General features: G+C 53.9%; 1 protein-coding gene across 4 annotated transcripts in view; it reads right to left on the bottom strand.

Annotated features, from left to right (window-relative positions):
* LOC103091800 (retinoic acid receptor RXR-alpha-A) overlaps positions 1-25,485 on the bottom strand; it is a 164,409-nt gene that overhangs the window by 7,702 nt on the left and 131,222 nt on the right. For all 4 annotated transcript variants that reach the window (XM_032973029.2, XM_032973028.2, XM_076074873.1 and 1 more), the window contains 3 exons: positions 7,713-7,872; positions 4,801-4,980; positions 1,457-1,647 (listed from right to left, as the gene is read on the bottom strand). In XM_032973029.2, the coding sequence (XP_032828920.2) occupies positions 1,457-1,647; positions 4,801-4,980; positions 7,713-7,872 (531 nt within the window). The remainder of the gene's footprint in view (positions 1-1,456; positions 1,648-4,800; positions 4,981-7,712; positions 7,873-25,485) is intronic.

Here is a 25,485-nt window from a genome sequence, read left to right as displayed (position 1 = left end):
CGCTCACACTCACTCACACTCACTCACACGCTCACACTCACTCACTCACACGCTCACTTACTCACTCACACGCTCACACAAACCCTCACATTCACTCACACTCACTCACTCACACCCACTCACATGCAAACTCACAACAACAACAACAGACGCCATTCGCCACTAAGTCGCGGTGATGTCACCATGGTGCTTGTGCCAGGCTATGTGCACTTTGAGGCCACGTGAAGTGTTCAAGGTCGATCTTGACACCACTGGTAGCAGTCTTTGGCAAGTCCCCTCAGCGCCACATCCTCCTGTAACGCATCAGTCCATCTCCTTTCCAGCCTGTGTCGTGCCCATTTAGCCCCCTCTATCTGGCCAAACAGAAGCTAATTAAACATGTGGTGGCTTGGCAAGCAGGCTACATGACCCAGCCAACGCAGCCTTGCCTGCCAGAGGAGCTCACTGATGAGAATGTGTCCAGATTTTTCAAGGATCTGTGAGCTCCTTACACAATCCAGCCTGGTTAAAATCTGGATGGATCGGAGGCAGGCCAGCCTGAATGTTCCTAACTGGTGGAGATGTTCCATTAGAGGGGTCCACGTTTCACAAGCATAGAGAAGGGAGGGAATGACTGTGGCCGAGAAGACCCGAAGCTTCGTGTGGAGCGACAAACCAGGTAGCTTCCATACAGCATTACGCAGCCAGCCAATGAAAAGATATTGCCGCTCGACTGATTCGGAGTGAGACCTTTGCTATCAAACCGGGGCTGGTCATGAGCACACTGCCCAGGTATTGAAAAATCTCCCCTCTCTCCACAACTGCTCCATCACCAATGGGAAATTGAGGGGGTGGAGTGTTTTATGGCACAAAATACCCAAGCAGGTGCTAATTTTGGTGGGGTTGATGGTAAGACCCCGCCTCTTAGCGGCACGCTCCAGGTTTAGCAGCAGTGCCCCTAACTCCTCCTCAGAGTGAGCAGCAATCACCAGGTCATCAGCATACATAGCATGGTTGACCAATAGGGAGCAATCCCTCAACCGCACCCGGGCATCGATCAGACTCCCACTGTATGTGTACCAGATATAAATTTATCCGGTACAACCATGAAAAGCTTCTCAGACTACGTGGTCAAAGATTATGTTAAATAATGTGGGAGCCAGAGGATATCCCTGTTGCACCCTAAGGTGAACTCCTGGCCACGAAGCTTTACCCGGGCCTTTATCCGGGCACGAAGAACAACCCAGAGCCATGGCCTATTGAAGGTCGATAAAGCAGAGACGTAAGTCCCGTTGGCATTCCCCAAAACTTCTGCTGTAGCAGACGGACAGATAATATGGCGTCCATGCACGACCACCCTTTCCTGAAACCACTTTGTGGCTCAGCAAGCTTCTCCTCGGCATGCCTGGCATGGCGATGCTGAACAATCCTTGCCAGGACCTCTCACACGCACGCACAAACGGGCGCTCGGACGCACCGAGGTGCCGGGAGAGGCGGTGCGGCTCCTGCCGCCGCCGCCGCCGCCGGGCTCACAGCCGCCCTCAGTCTTGGGCTCCACGGCGAGCTCGGCCTCGAGGATCTTCTCGACCGGCATGTCCTCGAGCGGGACGCCGCTCTCGCTGTCGCAGTCCTCGCGCTCCCTCCCCCGCTGGCGCTCCTCCTGCACGGCTGCGGTGGCGGCGGCGGCGGTGGGGCACGGAGAGGGGAAAGGGGGGCACGCTGTAGCCGCCGTCATGTGGACACGCCGGCCGTACGCGTGTCTGCGCGTCAGGTCGCTTTGTGTGCGCGAGTGCACGTGTGGTGTGTGTGTGTACGTGTGGTGTGTGTGTGTACGTGTGTCTGTGTGTGTACGTGTGTCTGTGTGTGTACGTGTGGTGTGTGTGTGTACGTGTGTCTGTGTGTGTACGTGTGTCTGTGTGTGTACGTGTGGTGTGTGTGTGTGTACGTGTGTCTGTGTGTGTACGTGTGTCTGTGTGTGTACGTGTGTCTGTGTGTGTACGTGTGTCTGTGTGTGTACGTGTGTCTGTGTGTGTGTACGTGTGGTGTGTGTGTGTACGTGTGTCTGTGTGTACGTGTGTCTGTGTGTGTACGTGTGTCTGTGTGTGTGTACGTGTGGTGTGTGTGTGTGTGTACGTGTGTCTGTGTGTGTCTGTGTGTGTACGTGTGTCTGTGTGTGTACGTGTGTCTGTGTGCGTACGTGTGGTGTGTGTGTGTACGTGTGGTGTGTGTGTACGTGTGGTGTGTGTGTGTACGTGGGTCTGTGTGTGTACGTGTGGTGTGTGTACGTGTGGTGTGTGTGTGTATGTGTGGTGTGTGTGTGTACGTGTGGTGTGTGTGTACGTGTGGTGTGTGTGTACGTGTGGTGTGTGTGTACGTGGGTCTGTGTGTGTATCTGTGTGTGTGTACGTGTGGTGTGTGTGTGTACGTGTGTCCGTGTGTGTGTACGTGTGTCTGTGTGTGTACGTGTGTCTGTGTGTGTGTACGTGTGGTGTGTGTGTACGTGGGTCTGTGTGTGTGTACGTGTGGTGTGTGTGTGTACGTGTGGTGTGTGTGTGTACGTGTGGTGTGTGTGTGTACGTGTGGTGTGTGTGTGTACGTGTGGTGTGTGTGTGTACGTGTGTCTGTGTGTGTACGTGTGGTGTGTGTGTGTACGTGTGTCTGTGTGTGTGTACGTGTGGTGTGTGTGTGTACGTGTGGTGTGTGTGTACGTGTGGTGTGTGTGTACGTGGGTCTGTGTGTGTGTACGTGGGTCTGTGTGTGTGTTTGTGTGTGTGTACGGCCAACACCAGTGATGATTATCTGAACCGATCCTGGGTCTCCCCTAGGTCGACTCAGCCTCAACTGAGTACCTGGTGCGGTGTGCAAATACCTCGCCACTGGGGAGGCAAAGGCGGTCGGGCGTGGTGCTAACAGCACTTGCCCTAACTGTCCGTCAAAGGCTACATGGGGGATCTTTGGCGGGGCGGGTGTGAACCGGCGTGCAGGGGGAATCGTGAGGGACTGGAGGTGGTTGATGTGGGATGGGAGCGATGGGGACTTTGTACGGTTTCAAGCAGTGGGAGGCAATTGTTATTATTATCACTACGACGATTACTTCGCTCGTTCACAAGCGAAAGCTTCACCGAGTCGCGAGATTCATCGTGAGGAGGGTGCTGCCAAGTATCATGGAGTCGTGCACGCCGTCGAGCCGGCCAATCACGCCCAGGGAGCTCCTCGGGGCCCCGAGGTGCTGCACGCGGCGAGGATCAGCGCCGTTTGATTCCGGGAACGAGGTTGGGCGCGTCGGGGGCGTTCGACGCGTTCGGCTACCGATGGGAGACCTCCCGTAGGGTCCAGATCGCCTCGTCCCCGCCGCGGCGACGTGCGGCGCCGTCGTCTCAGCTCGCGACTCGGATCACAGACCCATGACGAGTCGGTTCACAGACCCACGATGAGTCGGTTCACAGACCCACGATGAGTCGGTTCACAGACCCACGATGAGTCAGATCACAGACCCACGATGAGTCGGTTCACAGACCCACGATGAGTCGGTTCACAGACCCACGATGAGTCGGTTCACAGACCCACGATGAGTCAGATCACAGACCCACGATGAGTCGGTTCACAGACCCACGATGAGTCGATTCACAGACCCACGACAACTCAGATCACAGGCCCACGACGAGTCACATCACAGACCCACGACGAGTCACATCACAGACCCACGACGAGTCGGTTCACAGGCCCACGATGAGTCGATTCACAGACCCACGACAACTCAGATCACAGGCCCACGACGAGTCGGTTCACAGGCCCACGGTGAGTCGGTTCACAGACCCACGACAACTTAGATCACAGGCCCACGACGAGTCACATCACAGACCCACGGTGAGTCACATCACAGACCCACGAGGGCTCTGCCCTGTGCATCGCGTGCCCGGTTACCCAGCCCGCGGCGGCATTCTAAGCGAGCGCCGGTGGGACACGATCGACGGCCACGAGCGGAAACGGCCAATAATCTTCGACGACGCGCGATGCCCGGATTGTTTTGGCGACAGGCAGATTAACACTCTCATTGTGTCTTTGGTGGGGGGGGGGGGGGAGGGGGGGGTGCATCTCCCGTTAACCAAAAGAGGGGCACCGGTCTTCCAAAAGGCCCACACTGGCAATGTCAAGCTTTCATCACCCCACACTGGCAAGGTGCCAGATGCTGTAGGCGTGGCGCTGCAAGGGTCAGGAGGTGGCAGTGTTGCGTCGTGCAACCCCTCGTACGAGTTGGGTGGACGTAGCGGAGCTTCCAGACGGGATCCTCGCGTCCCGTCGAGCACACTTGGGCGGTGGCCCGGCGCTCAAACCTGCGTTCCGGCAGGGGACTTCAGCCTGGAGCAAACTTCAGCTGGAGCGGACTTTAGCCTGGAGCGGACTTTAGTCTGGAGCAGACTCTAGCCTAGAGCAGACTCTAGCCTGGAGCAGACTCTAGCCTGGAGCAGACTCTAGCCTGGAGCGGACTTTAGCCTGGAGCAGACTCTAGCCTGGAGCATACTCTAGCCTGGATCAGACTCTAGCCTGGAGCGGACTCTAGCCTGAAGCAGACTCTAGCCTGGAGCGGACTTTAGCCTGGAGCAGACTCTAGCCTGGAGCAGACTCCAGCCTGGAGCAAACTCTAGCCTGGAGCAAACTCCAGCCTGGAGCAGACTCCAGCCTGGAGCGAACTCTAGCCTGGAGCAGACTCTAGCCTGGAGCGGACTCCAGCCTGGAGCGGACTCCAGCCTGGAGCAGACTCTAGCCTGGAGCGGACTCCAGCCTGGAGCGGACTCCAGCCGGCGGGCGCACCGCGCTCACCTTCACGCTTCATGCCGGTGTTGAGGCACTTCTGGTAGCGGCAGTACTGGCAGCGGTTGCGCTGCCGCTTGTCCACGATGCAGCCCTTGGTGTCGCGACACGTGTAGGTGAGGTCCTTGCGCACCGTGCGCTTGAAGAAGCCCTTGCAGCCCTCGCAGCTGTACACACCGTAGTGCTTGCCTGGTGCACGCACGCACGCACAGACACCCCACAATATAGGGGTTGTTTTGGGGTTAGATCGCGGAAATATATATTATGGATCACGTTGGTCGCAAAAGCCTACGTGTTAAAAAGACACCCCGCGTAGCCTCAACGGACTGTCGGGGCAAGAGCAGTTCGCGAGTAGCGCCTACGAAGGCCGGGTGGGTGGGTGGCCGGCACCGCGCACGCCCGGCCGCCTTTGTCTCCCCAGCGGCGATGTTTACGCGTCGCACCGGGTACTCGTTTGAAGTCGAGTCGACCCACGGGAGGCCCGGGACCGGTTCAGATAATCGCTATCAACGGTGTCGTTGGTGGCCGTGAGCGTGAATAGGACTCGGGTCGCCGGGTTCGTGGCGCAGCACAGCGCTCACCAGCTGTGACGCTGAGAAACGCGGGGGCACAGACACGCACGCCGCACTCACGCGCGTATACGCAGAACATGCATAAAGACAGACAGAAACGAGAATAAAACATGCTTGCCGATACACAAGGGGAGACAAACACGAGGATATGGTAGAAATAGAAATAAAATCAGCCCTACGTGACACTCTGTGATTGCAAATCCAGAGTGGGAACGCAAACAAAGGAAACCAATTAACGTGGTGGTTGTAGTTTTTCTTTCCCCGTGGTGGCCACACGTCCATGAGAACGCTCATCGCGGGCTGGGGAGCGTGGGGATCTGGGATGCGGCCACCGCCGATTGTTCACTGGACACGAGAGCACAGCTGGCTCGTCGGCAGCCACGGCCCACGCCCAGTGGAATCCCATTGAGCACACACACACACACAGAACATACACACACAGAACATACACACACAGAACATACACACAGAACATACACAAACACACACACAACATACACACAGACCCACGTACACACACAGACACACGTACACACACACAGACACACGTACACACACAGACCCACGTATACACACATAGACACACGTACACACACACACCACACATACACACACACAGACACACGTACACACACAGACCCACGTACACCCACACCACAGGTACACACACACAGACCCACGTACACACACACACCACACGTACACACACACCACACGTACACACACACACACACCACACGTACACACACAGACACACGTACACACAGAGAAACACACGTACACACACAGACACACGTACACACACAGACACACGTACACACACACAGACACACGTACACACACAGAACGTAAACAATCACACACAGAGAACATATACACACACAGAAAATACACACACACACAGAATGTAAACACATACACAGAGAACATACACACACACACAGAACATACACACACATAATGTAAACACACACACACAGAACACACACACGGAACATAAACACACACATAACACACATAGAACACACACACTGAACAAATATAAAGATCCCCCGTATAGCCTTAACAGACTGTTGGGGCAAGTGTTGTCAGCGAGCACCTATGAAGGCCGGCACGGCACACGAGGGGGTGGGTGGCCAGCACCACGACCTTTGTCTCCCTCGTAGTGATGTTTACACATCGCACCAGGTACTCATTTGATAATCGTCAACGGTATTGGCCGTGAACGGGATCGAACTCGGGTTGCCAGGATCGTAGCGCAGCGCGCTAACTGATGCACCGCACGCCTCTCCTCAGCGTGCCTGGCAAGGCGATGCTGAATAATCCTTGCCAGGACCTTTCCCGGCACACTGAGGAGTGAGATGCCCCTGTAGTTGTTACAGTCTGTGCGGTCCCCCTTCTTAAAAAGGGGGACCACCAGGGCATCCTTCCAATCCTGCGGAACCCGTCCAGTGGTCCAGACTGTTGTTATGATGTCATATAGGGCAGTCTGTGCACAAACGCCACCCTCCCTCAGCATTTTGCTTGGGAGTTCATCTCTGCCCGCTGCCTTTCCTGGTCACACAGACACACACGGACACACAGACACACACGGACACACACAGACACACACAGACAAAGACAACGATCCCCCATATAGCCTTAACAGACTGTAGGGGCAAGTGCTGTTAGCGAGCACTTATGAAGGCCGGAACGGTACACGAGGGGGTGGGTGGCCAGCACCACGCCCGACCGCCTTTGTCTCCCTAGTGGCAATGTTTACACACCGCACCAGGTACTCATTTGAGGCTGAGTCGACCTAGGGGAGGCCCAGGACCGGTTCAGATAATCGTCACTGGTGTTAGCCGTGAGCGGGAATCGAACCCGGGTCGCCAGGTTCATAGTGCAGTGCGCTAACCGCTACACTATCGCTCCCCCGACACACACGGACACACACAGACACGCACACACACACACAGACACACAGACACACACAGACACGCACACACACAGACACACACAGACACACACAGACACACACGGACACATACGGACACACACAGACATGCAGACACTCACGGACACACACGGACACACACAGACACACACGGACACACACGGACACACACGGACACACACAGACACGCACACACACACACAGACACACACAGACACGCAGACACACACGGACACACACAGACACACACGGACACACACAGACACACACGGACACACACGGACACACACAGACACACCGACAAGGAGGCTTCGAGCAGAGCCAGGCACGAGCAAGCGGACTGGGCGGCAGTGGCCACCGGCTGTGCAATGGGAGCGTCCGCCGGGCTCGCCGGGACGAGCCGCCGCGTTTACCGGAGGAGCGGTCGCCGCAGATGGCGCAGATGTGCTTGGGGAGGCAGAGCGGGTTGGGGAAGGGCAGCGGGGAGCCCAGGCGGATGTTCCCGTGCAGACCCAGGGGCGGCTTCACGTCCTCCGAGCTGCTCACACTGCCCATGTTTAGGCTCGAGTTCATCTGCACGGGGGGGGGAGGGGGGGCGGCGCATATTCGTCACCCGGCGCCTCTCTCCATCTCGGCCGTCCACCACTCGCGTTCACGAGCGTACACGCTGTGCACGAGCGTACACACTGTGCACGTGACCCTTAACGCCCGCTGTGAAGCGAGCTGAGCGTGGCATCACCGCGGCCAGCGCTCCCGCGGTAATAATCAGGGGGCGGCTGCCGCTGGGTTTCGCGAGAGAGAGGGAAGCCACGGACGACCACCGGTTGGCGGCTTTGACCCGGACGCAGCCGGGGCGGTGGAATTGAGGGTTGCCGTGCTCTGATTGAGAAAGACGATAGTACAGGCATCCCCCTGAACGAAGTTTCATTCCGGCCACACGTGCCGTCAGATCATCGAACGAGAGGCCACCCGGGCGACTGCGTCGTCATCCACCCGCGATGGCGTCACGGCGTCCCCGCAGTGGCAGCAGTGACGCCTCCACATCGCCTCGCCAGTCAATCCAACATGCAGGGCTTTTGGCGAGTTCCATCAAAAGGTATATTTGTTCATAAATTAATCAATTATGATTCAATCGTTTTAATATTTGCACTGTGAAAAGCGATTTAGGTGTATAGTTTTAGGTTAGGCGTAGAGTTGGAATGACTGCCCGAAACGAATTCCAAAATGTTTGCGATAATTTAGTGAGAAAAGCCATTACGATTTACGAAATTTCGTTCTGCGAGTGTTTTTTTGAAGAACAAATCCCTCGTAGGTCGAGCGATACCCGCAGTAATAGGTGAACGGCCAGAGGAGGTCAAGTGGGGAGGAAGTCCCTGCTCAATCTGGAAATCCACTTCTGCCCAATGGAATCTCCACCCTCCCTGGGCACAATGGGATCCCCCCAATGAGCGCGGCAGGGAGGTAAGCACCATGGTATCGCTCGGCCCTCACCAACGTAGGCGCAGGGGGGCATCGCCGTGGTAATGCTCAGCCCCCACCAATGCAACGGCATGGCTGGAGTGCCATCGCCGTAGACAGCGGACAGAGTTCCACGCGCCCGCGGTGGTTGGCGAGCGACAGGCGTTCTCTAGCAAGCCGTAGATGCTCTGTTTAGTCATGTCGTGCCAACGTTACCACAAGCCGCAGTACAGACCAACGTGCAAATTGATAACTGGAACAACAACAACAACAACACATTATAATAACAACACCAGGAATGACGTTCACCCCAGAGGTGAGTAACGAGAGCGAGTGAACGCCACCTCAGCCCTATTCGAGCCGCTTTGATTATGCGATCGTAAACGCATCTGTCAAAGTCGGGCCTTCCTCAAGTGGTTCGTTTCACGAAAGGGACCTTTTGGTGAGACTCTAGCGGCGTGGTGGAACGTCCAAAGCGGGTGACCTCAGGCGCCCGAGACCCACCGTAGCCTCTGGGCACGTCAGGAGCGGACGGGCAGCGCGGGCGGCGTAGACGATTTGAATCCCGGGAGACTTGGTGCAGAAGTCCCAAGTCTCCCGTGAGTGATTCCCACGTGAAAAATATCCATCTGCTGCCATGCGATTGGCTAACATCACGCAGATATTGGCCGATGGTAAAAAAAGGGGGTGGGGCGTTACACACAACGCTCTGCTAACCAATGGCATTGCGCGACCCACGGATGGCTTGCCAATGACTCGACGCAGTGATGAACTCCTAGATGAATCGATAATTATCGAACGTGGCTGTCGGCTCGACTGAGCGGCATCGGTACAACAGACACCTCGATTCGGGTTTCACAAGGCCATAGATGGGCAGAGGCACACACCCCTATGGGCAACGTCACCGCCTAGCCCCTTCCAAATATTGGCAGATATCCGATCGCTGATTTTGTTGTGTGTCTGACTTTACTGTACCGTACGTAGCCAACCGTGACAATCGGAGGTGGGGAGTAAGGACAACAAAGAAGCTAACAGAATGCCGCTCATTTGAACGGAGAAGCAGGAATCACCTCTAAATTAACGGGGGAGTCTAGGAATGATTCCCGGGTCGTAAACGAATCCCCAGTCTTGTCACCGATGAATCGACAAAATAAAATAAAAATTGTTCAAATTTTAATTTTTTGCGCTAAGGAGACGTCATTGGTACCGGCCATCATGACATCTGGGTCTGTGCACGAGTCCCATCACGCGTGCAAGAACTCATTATTCACAGTTTTATGCACAGGACATGCTAACGTTACATTTACGGTAGGCTCAGGGAAAGGGCAACACTGTACATGAAGGGAGCTGTCATATGAATGGGATGGTAACACAGGTGGCGGCGGCGGTGGTGACGGCGGTGGTGGTGGTAGTGATGGCGGTAGTCCTGGTAGTGGTGTTGACAACGATGGTGATTGTTGTGTGGGGGCGGTGGTAGTAACAGCGGTAGCCCTGATGGCGGGTGGTGATGATGGTGATGGCGGCGGCTGTTGTCGTAGTGGTGGTGATGGTGGCGACGGTGGTGGTTGTCAATGTGATTGATATTTTAGTGGTGACTGCGATGAGAATATAACCATGAAATGCAAGGACCAAAACAAGGAAACTTTGAGTCTATCCCTCGTGGAAAATGAGTGACCAAGCACCGGTCCTGTGGCATTGTGTCCAAACGCATAATTAATCACAAACCCCACAAAGAAATGCATTATTAAAAAGAACACTCTGTCATAGCCCTAATTATTTATCCACACGGGCTTTTATGAAAGTAATAATAAATAAACAGGCTTTTTTTCACGTAAATGAAATTCGGGACAAAATGTCAAATATAAAAATTGGCGATGCGTTTCCCTGCGTGCCCTTTTGAATCCCTTGTGTCCGTCCTCTTTGTGAGCCGCTGCGTTCCACGCGCGCACGCAGACACACACACACACACGCACACACACGCACACACACGCACACACACGCACACACACGCACACACACACGCACACACACACACACGCACACACACACAAAGATCCCCCGTATCGCTTTACCAGACTGTTGGGGCAAGTGCTGTTAGCGAGCACCTATGAGGGCCGGAACGGTACACGAGGGGGTGGGTGGCCAGCACCACGCCCGGCCGCCTTTGTATCCCCAGTGGCGATGTTTACACACCGCACCGGGTACTCATTTGAGGCTGAGTCGACCTAGGGGAGGCCCAGGACCAGTTCAAATCATCCTCAGATGACCGTGAGCGGGAAACGAACCCAGGTCGCCAGGTTCGTAGCGCAGCATGCTAGCCACGACACTACCGCTCCCCACAATACGCGCAGAAACGCACCGGTGAGACGGATGCGCAAGAAGGAGGAAAGAGCGATTGAATGACCAAGAGGGATACATGGGGCTGACGGAAAGACAAATTTGCAGACAATGAGGTGTAAACGCAGACGGACAGATGGACAGACAAATGTGCAGACATGCAGACAGATGGACTCACAGACTGGCAAATCTATCAACAAACTGGCTAACGGATGGACAGCTGGACAGACAACCAGAATTATTGACACACAAACAGATAGACAAGACCAATAAACTAATATACAGCCATACAGATAGACAGACGGACAGGCACACACAAACAGACAGACGTAAAAATAGAGACACAAAATAAAACAGAAAGACTGCCTGATGAACAAACCAACCGACAGCCAACTGAATCGTGTGACAAACAGATGTTAAAGTGTATTTAGAGACAGACATATCCACTGACTGACGGACAAGTGAACTCCTGGATGGTTGTACAGAAAGGCAAACAAACACACACACAGCTGAGAGAAACCCAACCAGGCAGAGAGAGAGAGATGGATAAATAGACAGAGTGAGAATGTCTAACGCACAAAGACAAATAGACACGGAAAACTCACAGGGACACAGATGGACAAGAGACAGAAATAGCCATGCAGACAAACGGTTGAATTGGAGGGCTCGGAGAACAAGTCACGGTGACACGAACACAAAGCCTCAGCGTGACCAAATATGGCATGGGCACAGAGCACGCGGAGCGGAGAGACCAACGGCAAAATCGGCAGCGGCTCCTCGTCGTGGAACCTCCCCCGTGACCGCGGACTAACGCCCCACGTCCCCAGGTGGCCATCCGCGGTGCGGCGAACGCAACGGCAATTTGTGCCGCCCCTTGTCACTCCGACAAACGCGTGCCAGCGCACGGCCACCGCGGCAGGCTCCTAACGGTGCGCGGCGTGGAGGAGCCAAAATCTCGAATTCGCTGCCCTCCGTGTTGCCCCACCATGCCGCCCCCCCCCCCCGTGCCGCCCCCCCGTGCCGCCCCCCGTGCCGCCCCCCATGCCGCCCGGCCCGCAGGACGGCGGCGGCGCCCGCCCGCCGATCATTGGCCGCGAATTTGCGGTGTGAGTCCGAGTGGCCTTCCCAGGTTAGTACAGCGGGGGTGCCTGCTGTATATTTGGAGTTTGCATGGTGCCAGAAAGATGTGCACTACTTGAGCATATTGGCACAAGAGAGAGGAAAGTGGAAACAAATGACAAAATGTGCCGTGGACACCTACGGGATATCTGCCCAAGGATCGTGATGACGATCTTCTTCTCCCCATAGAACCGCCGTTGCGCGTTTTCAGTTATTTGGCTGCCACACATTTTTACTTGATAATAAGCCACTTCATTGAGCTATTATTTACGGCCAGGTCGCTTCCGAAAAAAATCTACGTAGCTCAGTGGGGCCTGACCTGGTAAATACAAAAAATTGTTTAGTTTTTAGTTTAATACGGCGGCGTGCGCGCGTGTGTTAACCGTAAAAGTACGGCGACGCGGCGTTTGCTTCACTGTGGACGGTGATGATTCTGTAACGTCATTCACAAGGGGAAGCCATCGTGTGCCGTCGTGACGGTTCCAAGTTTTGCCACAATTGAAAAACGCACACCGCAATGTACGTACGTTGAACTTCTTTCGCACCGTACGTAGCCAACCGTACTAATCGGAGGTGCGGGGGAAGGACAACAAACTAAACACAACAAAAAGCAGTTCTAGAGAAATGAGTTTTCAATCTAGACGATGTCAAAGTGATACAGCTCAAGTGACTGCATTGTAATCTACAGCGCAGTCATCGCACCCTGCTGCAAAAAAAAAGACTTGGCGAGACCCCTCCTGAAAACAATCATGAGATTCAGCGTTGGCCCTCCCATTAAAGGGTTTCAATTCCCCCTCTATGCGCTGGACCACGTGATACGACCCCCCTCTCTGTTCTCCATGTTTGGATCACAGCGATGGCGTCATCTTGGTCTATTAAAGACCAGAGGCAGGTGGATCTCTTCACAATTCTGGCAAATCGCCCGATGATGCTGGTTGTTTGACACGTTGGCTTTCCCGACCAACATCATCCATAAGAGGTTTTTTTAGGCTCGATCGAGAAAATATAAATGTGTCATGAAACCCACCACCGCCCGACAGCCAATTAGTAATGTTTGTCACGTAAACGGTACATGCCAAAGCACAGCACGCCGGCGTGTTGGAGAACAAATGCACAAAATGAATAATCTGAGTACGACGTTTCGCCAGTAATTACAACTAGCATCGTCAGGCGACAGCCAGATTTTGTCGCCTGATGATGCTAGTTGTTATTACTGGCGAAACGTCATGGGACTCAAAATGTAAATTTTGTGAATTCGCTCTCCAACACGCACTGGTGGGCTGAAGTCACTCGTTGGCCACGATTTGTTTAAGTGGCAAACTATACCGGTTGGCTGTGTCGGGTGGTGGCAGATTTAACGGCACATTTATACTGAGGCGATCTAACCCAAAAAACCTTTATTATGTATAATATTGAACGTGTTAAACTGGTCACAAGAGGGCGCCTGTGGTGCCGTGCCTGTAAGGTCACGCAGCTGTGACTTTAGAGTCTTTTCTCTTCACTAATCCAGCTTCACGCCGGTGTGTGCGTGACGGGGGGCACACACACACCGGTGCTGCCAGCTTGGCGGGCTGCGCTATGTAATTGTCCTCCGCTCTCTGTAGCCTCTGCATGAAGCCGCTGTGAGCACGATTTGATCTACGTACGGTGAGAAAGAAGTCCAACATTCTGTGCAGACATTAGCCCCGAATACAAAACTCAAGCTCCAGCCATTCCCCGCATTACGGCTTACCTGACTCACGAGATATAAAAAAAACGATAATAACCGACACCAAAACACAAATGTCAGACGTACGTGAATCTCCTTTCAGGCAGCACGTTTCTGCTAGCCAAACAAAAATACAAAATTTGTCATCCTATGGATTGGACTGGCCTCTGCCACGGGAATGTGAGGTTCCATCTGCTAGCCGAGGACCAGAGGTGGAGATGAGCAGATGCCAAGTTCTGTACTCCCACAAATGGACGATGTGATTATGGCTCCCTTCAAACAGAATTCAACGTACAAACAGCTGAGGTCAACCAATGTCAAGGTCTTATGCCACCGCACACCCAACACACACAAAAGACGAAGATCCCTGCCCCCCCCCCCCCCCCCCCCCCCGTGTAGCCTACCCAGGCTGTTGGGACAAGTGCTGTTATCAAGCACCTATGAAGGCCGACACTGCACACGAGGGGGAGAGTGGCAAACACCACAACCCGGTCGCCTGTGTCTCCCCAGTGCTCATGTACAATATGCTGAAGAACTTATTTCGCACCGTACGTAGCCAACCGTGCGAATCGGAGGTGCGGGGAAGGACAACAAACTAAACAAAAAAACAGTCCAAACACCAGACCAGCTTTTTGTTTTGAGGCTCAGTCAACCTTGAGGGAGCCCCAAGACCAGATAAAATATACCACACTGTGAATGGTAGTGAGTGGGAATTGAACTCAGGACACCAGGTTTGTAGCGTTGCACTAACCTATGCGTCACTATTGCTGATATATACAGGGTTTTTAAAAAAATGTACACAATTTCAAAGCAGTATGTTTCACGATTGCAACATGTTACAATTACACAAAAAGTTACAAACGGTTGAATAAGTTATCAAGTTTTACTAACCATTTTATAAATGCTCTATGTGCCCTCCACCTGCTGTACGGACAACATCGAGACGATAGTTGAATTCATCCCAAACGCCTCTCTTCTCACGTTTTCCTCTGAGGTGCGTGGTCGCCCTGTGCTCTTCCCCTTACATCAGCAGCCTGTTTCCCCAATTGTCGGTACCAACGACGAATGCTCTTTGATATTGGCGGATCAATGCCAAAACGCCGTTGAAACGCACGCTACACCGCAATTACGGATTCAGTCTTGCTGAACTGCAGAAGGCAAAACGCCCCTTGTGTTGCTGTGGGGTCACCGTCTTGCCAATGACTAAGGCTAGGGGCTGTTTGTGCGCTGGGGTCACCATCTACAGAATGACTGAGGCTAGGGGCTGTTTGTGTGCTGGGGTCACCATCTAGAGAATGACTGAGGCTAGGGGCTGTTTGTACGCTGGGGTCACCATCTAGAGAGTGACTGAGGCTAGGGGCTGTTTGTGCGCTGGGGTCACCATCTAGAGAGTGACTGAGGCTAGGGGCTGTTTGTGTGCTGGGGTCACCATCTAGAGAATGACTGATGCTAGGGGTTGTTTGTGCGCTGGGGTCACCATCTAGAGAGTGACTGAGCCTAGGGGCTGTTTGTGTGCTGGGGTCACCATCTAGAGAATGACTGAGCCTAGGGGCTGTTTGTGTGCTGGGAGAGGCATCTAGCAGTGATCATTTTAAACTCTATGCCCCGCCCTCTCTATGCCCCGCCCTCTCTATACCCCGCCATCTCTATGCCCCGCCATCTCTATTGCCCCGCCATCTCTATGCCCCGCCCTCTCTATGCCCCGCCTTCTCTATGCCCCACCTTCTCTATGCCCCGCCCTTTCAAGTGGTAAGAGTTTCATTCATGGGCGGTTCGTGGTTGCAGAGATAAAGCGATTTTAAATCGGGTCCATCTTTTTCAAACACCCTGTACAACACATACAAACATGTGCACACATGCACACTCACATACTGTATACATGGATGTTGGGTGTGAATTACATTTCTTGGATCATTAAATTATTAAAAATTCTACTCAAATCTACATTTTAAGGCAAAGCCCCATCAAGACAACTATATTGTTTTGAATTTCAACATTTTTATGCTTTAATAATTTAGCAAAACCGACGTCAACGTATCGTTGAAAACGTTCACGTGACGACACTTGGTGGAAAATATCCAACACACACGGGGGGGGGGGGGGGCGCTCTTGTGAGGAAGATAATCCAGAGTTTTGCGTCCTGTCAGCAGGGTTGTGTTTCTGCGGACAAAACTAACCGAGAGCGGAGAGACTCGAGCGTTAAGCAGAGGGAGTTTGAGGCAGGGTTAGTCCCTGCACAGATTTCAAGAGCTGGATGCCACAGCAGCCAGAAGGGAGAGAGAGGCAAGCTCGGGTTTCTTTGGCCGGCTAAATTGTCTGCACGTACATTGAACTTCTTTCGCACACCAGCAGGAAAATGGAAGCTACCACTAAAAACTAAAACTATTTTTATTGTACCAGGTAAGGCCCCACTGAACTATGGAACTCTTTTTCAGAAGCGACCTGACCATAAATAATAGCCCAATAAAGTGGCTTATCGTGTGGAAATTTAAAGCGGCCACATACTCTAAAAGTGTGATGTTGATTCTATATGAAAAGGGAAGAACCGGACGAGCCAAAGAAAAATCCACACCACCACGGGGAGAGTGAACACGCAAACCCCAAATACACAGCAGACTTCACAGGAGCGATCCCACGACCTCCTGTATATCAGGCGAGGTCGTTAATATTTCGCCACCGCGGAAGCAACTTGGAAGCTTCAAGTGGAACGCGGTAAGAAAAGTGGCGTTGTTTATGCCGGGTGGATCGGAGGGCTCATGCCATGCCAGAGCGCCTCCGATTGACACGGTTGGCTACGTACAGTGGTGAGAAAGGAGTTCAACATTACATCCAGAGCACTGCTGAGATGCTGCGTTCAAGCCCATCCCAGCCAGGCAAAGCGAAATTGCTCTCAGCTGGGTCACGAACGACCGCACGCATGAAACAAAAACATCTGAGATAAATTCTCGTTTTGCTTCTCATGCCGGCTCCAAGAACAAAAGCCTTAAAACCTGACTGGCATGCAGAGAGCACTCTTGACAGCACAGGTAACAGTTGCGAACGAAGTGGAGGAGGCCAGTTGACCGAGATGGGCATTGGCGTGGCAGCTGGAGGTGGTAGACAAAGGGGGATGTTGACCGTACAACACAGAGCCTGTGAGCTGGGGCATCAGACTGCGCGACAGCTCCGGCCAATCTGGCAGAAGGAAGGTAGCGATGGCGAGGTGTGCGTGCATGCGTGCATGGTGATCGCTACGACCTCTCGACCATTCCCGTTATTTCGCCCGCCGCTCGGCTAAAACGCAGCGCTCCGGACGTAATTTCCGTGACCTTCTCCCGGTGGGCAGCCCTTTCAACGGCGGGGAAACGATTGCCACCCCCCCCCGCCCCCCCACTTTTGCGGGTGGCTACTTTTTTTCCTCTACCAGCAGAGTTATTATCGACCAGCTGCATGTTTCTGTTCTGCGGAAAAAATGCCACATCCCCCCCACCCCGGAGGCCTCAAAATGTATTGACCTTTGTCCGCTCGCTCGCCTGGCATTGTGACCGTCGTGCAAGTCACTGGAAATCACGGCAGCGCCCCGTCAAGCGGCGATCTCGGCGAGCGAGGGACAATTCCAGCAAAAAAGAGGAACGTTCCGGCAAGACGGCACGGCGCTCACGGTGGCAGGGCTCAGGCCAACCCCCCACCCCCCCTCTCCCCCACCCCCCAAAGGCCCCCCCAAACGCCCAGTGGCCAGCAAATGGATATAGTGTACAGGAATCGTCAGGGGTCGGGATCAAACCCATGGCCTCCTGTATACCAGGCGAGGTAGTTAACATCTCGCCACCGCGCGGTCCAAAAAGTAATGCAAACCACAAATCAGGCGTCCCCCAGCTCAAATGAGCGTGAGCAGGGTTGTCATTCGTGTTGCCATTCCTGAGCCACTGGAGGAATTCCACATTCCATTGACAGGTGCCAGTCATTCCACAGGGCAACCGCTCAGTTTAACACGTAGGCTTTCGTGACCAATATTGTCATTAAACCCGCCACCACCCGACACAGTCAATTAGTAAGCATTGTCATGTAAACAAAACATGCCAGTCTTGATTTTAACATGCCAATTCGTTACTAGTTCAGCACACCGGTACGTTGGAGAGTAAATCCACAACATTTACAATTCAAGTACGACGTTTCGCCAGTAATTACAACTAGCATCGTCAGGCGACAGCCAGAGTTGTGGAGAAATCCTCGTGCTGTTTCGGTCTTAAATAGAGGCGTATTTATCCCTCTATTTAAGAGACCTTACAAGTGGCTGTGTCGGGTGGTGGCGAGCTTGACGACACATTTATAAAAAAGCAATCTAAGACCAAGAACCTCTATTAAGGGCAACCGCTGTTGACAACCAACAAAGCTGCACTCGTTGTAAATATGAGTAAAGGGATGACGATGATCACAAAGTAAATTACTTATCCTGGAAAAGTCTCACCGAGTCTCAAAGCTCTGTTCAGGAGGGTCCTGGAATTAGACGTTTGGCCGATAAAACATTTTAACAGATGAGCGCTGTTCTCCTTGTAAATTGGAGAAGCCATTGGAAACCAACGAGCGAGAATGTGTCTGTGTGTGTGTTTGTGTGTGTGCACGCGTGTGTGTGTTTGTGTGTTGTTCGGCAAAACAACCCCCTACCTCCTCGCGGTGCCGGACGGGCAACTCTGTCGTGGACAGTGCTGTGGGGGGAGGTCCAATTCCGATTGGCTCCTCCCCTCATGGCGTCTGTGACCACCACAGTGGCTAAACGAGGGCTCTGGACGGGTGCGAGGGGCTGGTAACACCTCCACCTTCAAAAATTTACCACTAAACCACGTATAAAATATCTAACTAATAAGCTTGTGCCGGAGGCCCCGGGGGGACAGGCGTCTATGACGTCTCCTGGCCAAACCCCAATTGGCGGAGCCAGGAGATTGAATCTCTACCCTCGGGGCTCCTCCAGAAACAACGAAAAGCCACTACGGATGGCCACGTGGAATGTTCGAACGCTCACTGCGGAGGAGAGGCTGCCACTCCTCTGTCAGGAGCTGGACCGGTACTGCCTGGATCTCTGTGGCATTCAGGAGGTCCGGTGGACCGGTTCTGGCTCCTGCCATCATGAGGGGTGGACAGTCCTCTACTCGGGGCAGCAGACTGTCAAACAACAGGGTGTGGCTCTTCTTATGAACAAAAGAATGAAGGGGGCGTGGGAGGGTGGCGGTGAGGTGTGGGAAGCTGTAAGCCCCAGGCTACTTTGGGCTCGCCTTCCCAACAATCGGAGGTGAGGAGTGGTGGTCGTGGTTACTTATGCCTCCACCGAAGGCGAATATCCGTGGAGGGATGCAGGCAAAGCCGATGAGTCAGATGCCTTCTATGACCTCCTGTCACAGGTGCTGGCTAAAGTGGCCCCTCGGGATAGAGTCATCTTGTTGGGTGACTTCAATGCCCGAGTGGGTCATGATGCTGGCACCTGGTCTGGAGTGATTGGAGGGCATGGGCCAGATCAGCTCAATAACAACTGCAGGAGGCTGCTAGATTTTTGTGCAGCCCATGGGCTTGTAATTACCAACACGCTGTTCCGGCATCGGCGCATCCACACAACATCATGGATGCATGCCGGGTCCAAGCAAGAACATCTGCTGGACTACATAGTGACGGACCAGCGGATGCGAGCCCATGTCCTTGACACCAGGACCTACCGTGGAGCTGATCTGCGCTCCGACCATCGACTTGTCATCTGTAAGATGCGCCTGCCATTCTTCCGCTCTGGTGGTGGGTGTACACCCAGGACCCCATTCCAACCTAAAGTGATCTGGTCTCAGTTATCTGATGAAAGTTGCAAGCGAGAATTCCATCATCGCCTGCGGCCGGGGTTGGCATCGTCCCCCAGTCCTCCAGATGTCGAGGGTAAATGGGCGAGGTTTAGGACAGGACTGTCACTCATGCAGCTGGATTGGCTGCTTTGGGTACGCGGTCCAGACCTCCCCAGAGACCCTGGCTGACAGAGGTGTTCAGGATAGTTGAGAAAAAGCGACAGGCCCACTGTCATCGGCAACAGAATCCCATGTCAGAGAATGAGGAGGCTTACCGCAGCCTTCGCTCGGAGGTTCGGAGAGCCGTGAGGCGCTGCAAGGATGGGTGGTGGTCGCGGGTTGCTGAGGAGATGGAGTCTGCCTCAGTGGCCCGCGATCACAAATCTCTATTTAATTCCATCAAAAAAGTAACCTGCAGCGCCACACCTATTAGCATCATTAGGGGAAAAAACGGTGAGCCAATCTCCGACCCCCAGGAACAGGTTTGCAGATTTGCTGAGCATTTCTGTGAGGTCCTGGGGGAGGGAAAATCCCTCAGCCAGGAAAACATTGTGGCACAAAGTGAGGATGACCCTGCTGAGGCTGCGTTGCCTCAAATATTGGAAGAAGTCACCCCCTGTGAGTGGCTGGCTGAGGTGCCATCTGTTGTGGAAGTACTGAAGGCGATCCGGAGTCTGAGACCAGGAAAGGCAGCGGGCAGAGATGATCTCCCAAGCGAATGCTGAGGGAGGGTGGCGTTTGTGCACAGACTGCCCTATATGACATCATAACAACAGTCTGGACCACTGGACGGGTTCCGCAGGATTGGAAGGATGCCCTGGTGGTCCCCCTCTTTGAGAAGGGGGACCGCACAGACTGTAACAACTACAGGGGCATCTCACTCCTTAGTGTGCCCGGGAAAGGTCCTGGCAAGGATTATTCAACATCGCCTCGCCAGGCACGCTGAGGAGAGGCGTGCGGAGCCCCAATGTGGTTTCAGAAAGGGCAGTCCTGCACAGATGCCATATTTTCTGTTCGTCTGCTACAGCAGAGGTGTAGGGAATTCCAGCAAGACCTACATCTCTGCTTTATTGACCTGGTCAAGGCCTATGATACCATCAGTAGGCCTGGGCTCTGGGTTGTTCTTCGTGCTTTTGGAGTACCTGACCCTCTGCTCACGATCATTAAGGACCTTCATGATGGTGAGCGGGCCCGGGTAAAACTACGTGGCCGGGAGTCAGAGCCATTCCCTGTACACCTTGGGGTGCGACAGGGATGTCCTCTGGCCCCCACATTATTTAACATCTATTTTGACCACGTAGTTCGTGAAGCCTCCAATAGCTCTACTGGGCGAATCTCCATATGGTACAGATATAATGAGAGGCTGATCGATGCCCGGGTGCAGTCAAGGAATGGCTCCCTATTGCTCAACCACATTATGTATGCCGATGATTTGGTAATAGCTGCTCATTCAGAGGAGGAGTTGGAGACGCTGCTGCTGAGACTGGAGCGTGCCACTAAGAGATGGGGCCTTACCATCAGCCCCACCAAAACTAAGCACCTGCCTGGGTATTTTGTACCATCGGACACTCCACCCCTACAACTCCCAATCGGTGATGGGGCAGTTGTGGAGAGAGTGGAGAGTTTCCCATACCTGGGCAGTGTGCTTATGACCGGTTCCAGTTTAACAGCAGAGGTCTCACTCCGAATCAGTCGAGCGGCAATATCTTTTCATCAGTTGCGTAACGCTGTGTGGAAGCTACCTGGTCTGTCGCTCCGCACTAAGCTTCAGGTCTTCTCGGCCACGGTCATTCCCTCCCTTCTCTATGCTTGCGAAACGTGGACCCCCTAATGGAACATCCTCACTGGTTAGAAACATTTAGGCTGGCCTGCCTACGATCCATCCTGGGTTTAACCAGGCTGGATTGTGTGAGGAGTTCACAAATCCTTGAAAGATCTGGGCACGGTCCCATCGGTGAGCTCCTCCAGCAGGCAAGGCTGCGTTGGCTGGGTCATGTAGCCCGCATGCCCAGCCACCGCATGCCGAAACAGCTTTTGTTCGGCCGGATCGAGGGGGCTAAATGGACGCGGCACGGGCTAGAGAAGAGATGCAGTGATGTGGTACAGGAGGACGTGGAGCTGAGTGGACTTGCCAATGACTGGTACCAGCGGTGTCAAGATCGGCCTCTGTGGAGGAGGCTCGTGAAAGACGCTACTGGGCAGTTGGAGGCAGTCGCCCTCCAACAACAACGGAGGGCGGAGGAGCGACGCTCACAACAACGAGCGGAGCGCCGGGTTGCTAAATCACAGCAGGTTGGCACAGTAGGGGGCAGAGGTGGTGCATCAGCCAGTCATCTCAGTCATCTCAGTCAGTCGACCCGTGGCACCTGGGTCTGCCCCGTGACCTCCAGCCAGCGGGCGTTCGACACTTCACGTGGCCTCAAGGTGCACATGGTCTGGCACAAGCGTCGTGGTGACGTCACCGCCACTTAGTGGCGAATGGCGGTTGTTGTTGTTGTGTTTGTGTGCGCGCGTGTGTTTGTGCTCGTGTGTTTGTGCGCGTATGTTAGTGTGTGCGCGTGTTTGTGTATACGCGTATGTGTCTGTGTGTGCGTGCGTGTTTTTGCATGTGCACGCGTGTGTGCGCGTGTGTGTTTGTGCCCGTGTGTGTGTGTTTGTGCCCGTGTGTGTGTTTGAACGCGTGTGTGTGTTTGTGCGCGTGTGTGTGTGTATTTGTGTGGTGTGTGTGTACAGGTACACTTTTGAGTTCGATTCCCATTGATGGCCAACACCATGGGCCTCCCCTAAGTCGACTTAGCCTCAAAAGTGTACCTGGAGTGTAAAAATTGCAACTAGGAAGACAAAGGCGGCCGGGCATGGAGCTGGCCACCCAAGCCCCTCGTGTGCTGTGCCGGCCTTCAAAGGTGCTTGCTAACAGCACTTGCCCCAACAGTCTGTTAAGCCTTTGTGGGGGATCTCTGTCTTTGGGCATGTGCGTGTGTGCGTGCGTGCGTACGTGCGTATGTGCGTGTGTGTGCGTTCTGATGTGTGCACCATGCAGTTCACGTAAACTTTATGAAAGGTTTAATTAGCATTTCCAGTCTCAAGTTATTAAGGGAAATGCGCTTCACTCGTCGCCTGCAGCCAAAAACGATCCGACTCGTTTCATATTCTGCTGCTGGTTAAAACAGCAGCCTGTACGAGGCGATGAATTATTCGGGGCGTCACAAACAATAACATCAGCAACACGACGACCAATATAGCAACCACCACAACCACCAGCAACACCACCATACACCACTAGTGCCGCCAGCCCACCAAAGACAAAGCTCCCCCGTATAGCCTTCAACAGACTGCTGGGCCAAGTGCTGTTAACGAGCACCTTTGAAGGTCGGCACGGCACACGAGGGGGTGGGTGGCCAGCACCAACCACCACCGCCTTTGTATCCTTAGTGGCGATGTTTAGACACCACACCAGGTACTAATTTTAGGCTGAATCGACCTAGGGGAGGCCCATGACCGGTTCAGATAATCGTCGGTGGTGTTGGCCGTGAGCGGGAATCGAACTCGGGTCGCCAGGCTCGTAGTGCAGCGCGCTAACCACTACACTACCGCTCGCCATAACCACTGCTACTCACACACCACCACCAGGACCACCAAAACCACTACACCACTAGTGCCGCCAGCCCACCACAACCACTGCTACTCACACACCACCACCACCACCACCACCGCTACCACGACAATCAAGATCGCTGCCAACAAAGACACAGATGCCCAATATAGCCTCAACAGACTGTTGGGGCAAGTGTTGTAGAGAGTACGCATTAAGGCCGGCACCAGCACACGAGGGGGTGGGTGGCCAGCGCCACGCACGGGGCGCCTTTATCCCCCCAGTGCTGATGTTTACAATTTAACACGGAGGCCTAATCTGATGTTTACACCGCACCAGGAACTCGATTTAGGCTGAGTCGACCCTGGGAAAGCCCAGGACCGAGTGGGAATCGAACTAACCGCTGCACCACCACTCCCCAACAGCACCACCACCACAACCAGTACCACTGCTAACATGACCACCGTTCCCACAAATATCATCACAAACGCCACCTTCTCTACCACCACCACTGCCACCACCACCAACAACTCTTTCCACACTACCACCATCACTACGATCACAACGATTCTACCATCACCACCACCACGGCCACCACTAAAGTACAGTACCGTACCAACCACTTTGTGAACGTCACACCATCACGTGCGATCTCTACGGTTTCCTGCTGCACGGAGCCAAACTCTCACTCAAGGCATTGGCCAACAGCATCCCGGTGCAGCACACCCCACCCTGAGACGGAGCCCTGAGACTCGGCGAGGATTTCCATGGCAAATCGTTGGCACGGCGCTTGTCGCAGAGGTTCGCGGTGAGAATCCCAGCGTCCGCAAGCGGTAAATCCCGCGGTTGCCAAGGCAGCCGCCGGGGCAGTAGCGACGCCACGCACCGTTCGCTTTGCAGCGGACGATACAACAAACAATGGGATCCCGTGACGTCGTTCGCGAGAGAGGTCTGATGCCTGTCGGCATCACGGTCCAAATGTGGCAAATAATAATAAAAAAATGTTTTGATATTGCCCTCCAGAAAAAGTCACACTCCTCTCCTGGGTAAACAAGCATAATAATAAGACACAAAGGATAGAATTAATGTAATTGCCGTCTTTGCTGCCTGCGACAACGCCGCATGGTTGTCGTGTCGAGTGGGCTTGGCGGTCCCAGCCAAGTCGACGGCTGGGAACGTGGTGGCGCCGCCCGCTCTCTCTCTCTGCAGTGGCCACGTACGGCGAAGGAGCGCCCGCTAGCGCTGCGTGACGGAGCCCTATTGGAGTGACTCGAGGGGTAGATTCGTCAGCGTCGCCTTCCGGAGCCGTTGTCTGGCACGAGTCGCGGCCGCCCCCCCGACACCCCCCCCGATACGGCGGCTACAACAGAGAGAGTGTGACCACGGCTCGGTGCTCAGAGCGCTGATGACGCAACTGGGAGGCCGTTAAGTCAAACCGCTACTTGGGATCAGCTCGGTCCATCGTCGTCGTCGTCGTCATTGTACCTCTGGAATGATAAAATGAGAACCACTTTCTGGGAGTTCGAAAAAGTCTTGAGACTGGAATTGGCCACGGGAATGTGTAAATTCCACCAGTGGCCCCGGGATGCTGCCACTTTCGCCTCATGATGCGCCCGCGGCGGTGCAGTCGTTAAGGACCCGCTGTGGCGGCCCGAGTTCGATTCCCGACCGTGGCTAACATAAGTGGCGAACGGTTCAGGCACTGATAATGCAGTTCAGGTACCTGAACCGTCCCTGTGCTTGCTTCGTCGCCAAAATATACTGACCAATATGGATGAAGTATGGCCAAACAACTGCCCAAGACTGACACGGCAGTAGAAAGGCCTTCATCCACCAGTGGATCAACAAAGCGGCTGTATTTGTTACGAATCGTTGATGCTTCTGTGAGCAGCACGACTTGATATTTTCTTTTTTGACGATATTGATTAGGCAGGTAATTTATTCTCTGTCATCGCACTGATAATGCAGTTTTTATTGGGAAAAGAAAAAAACCTGCAGGCAGCCTCGTGCAAGGAGGAGGCGCAGGGGTTTTGCGGAGCGAGAGAGGAGAGGCCGTGGGAGCACGCGCGGCGACGTGAGAGTAAGTGGATGTGACATCAGCCCCGCGATGTGACACACCACACCACAGCATCTCACTAAAGCGCGGGACCTTGAAACAGACTGAAAGTCAAAGC

Source organism: Petromyzon marinus, chromosome 50, assembly GCF_048934315.1.
Source record: "Petromyzon marinus isolate PM22_M1 ecotype Great Lakes invasive population chromosome 50, UKy_Petmar_22M1.pri1.0, whole genome shotgun sequence".
Taxonomy (NCBI): Eukaryota; Metazoa; Chordata; class Hyperoartia; order Petromyzontiformes; family Petromyzontidae; genus Petromyzon; species Petromyzon marinus.
Note: the sequence above shows the minus strand (reverse complement) of the source record. Positions and strands in the feature narration are given on the sequence as shown.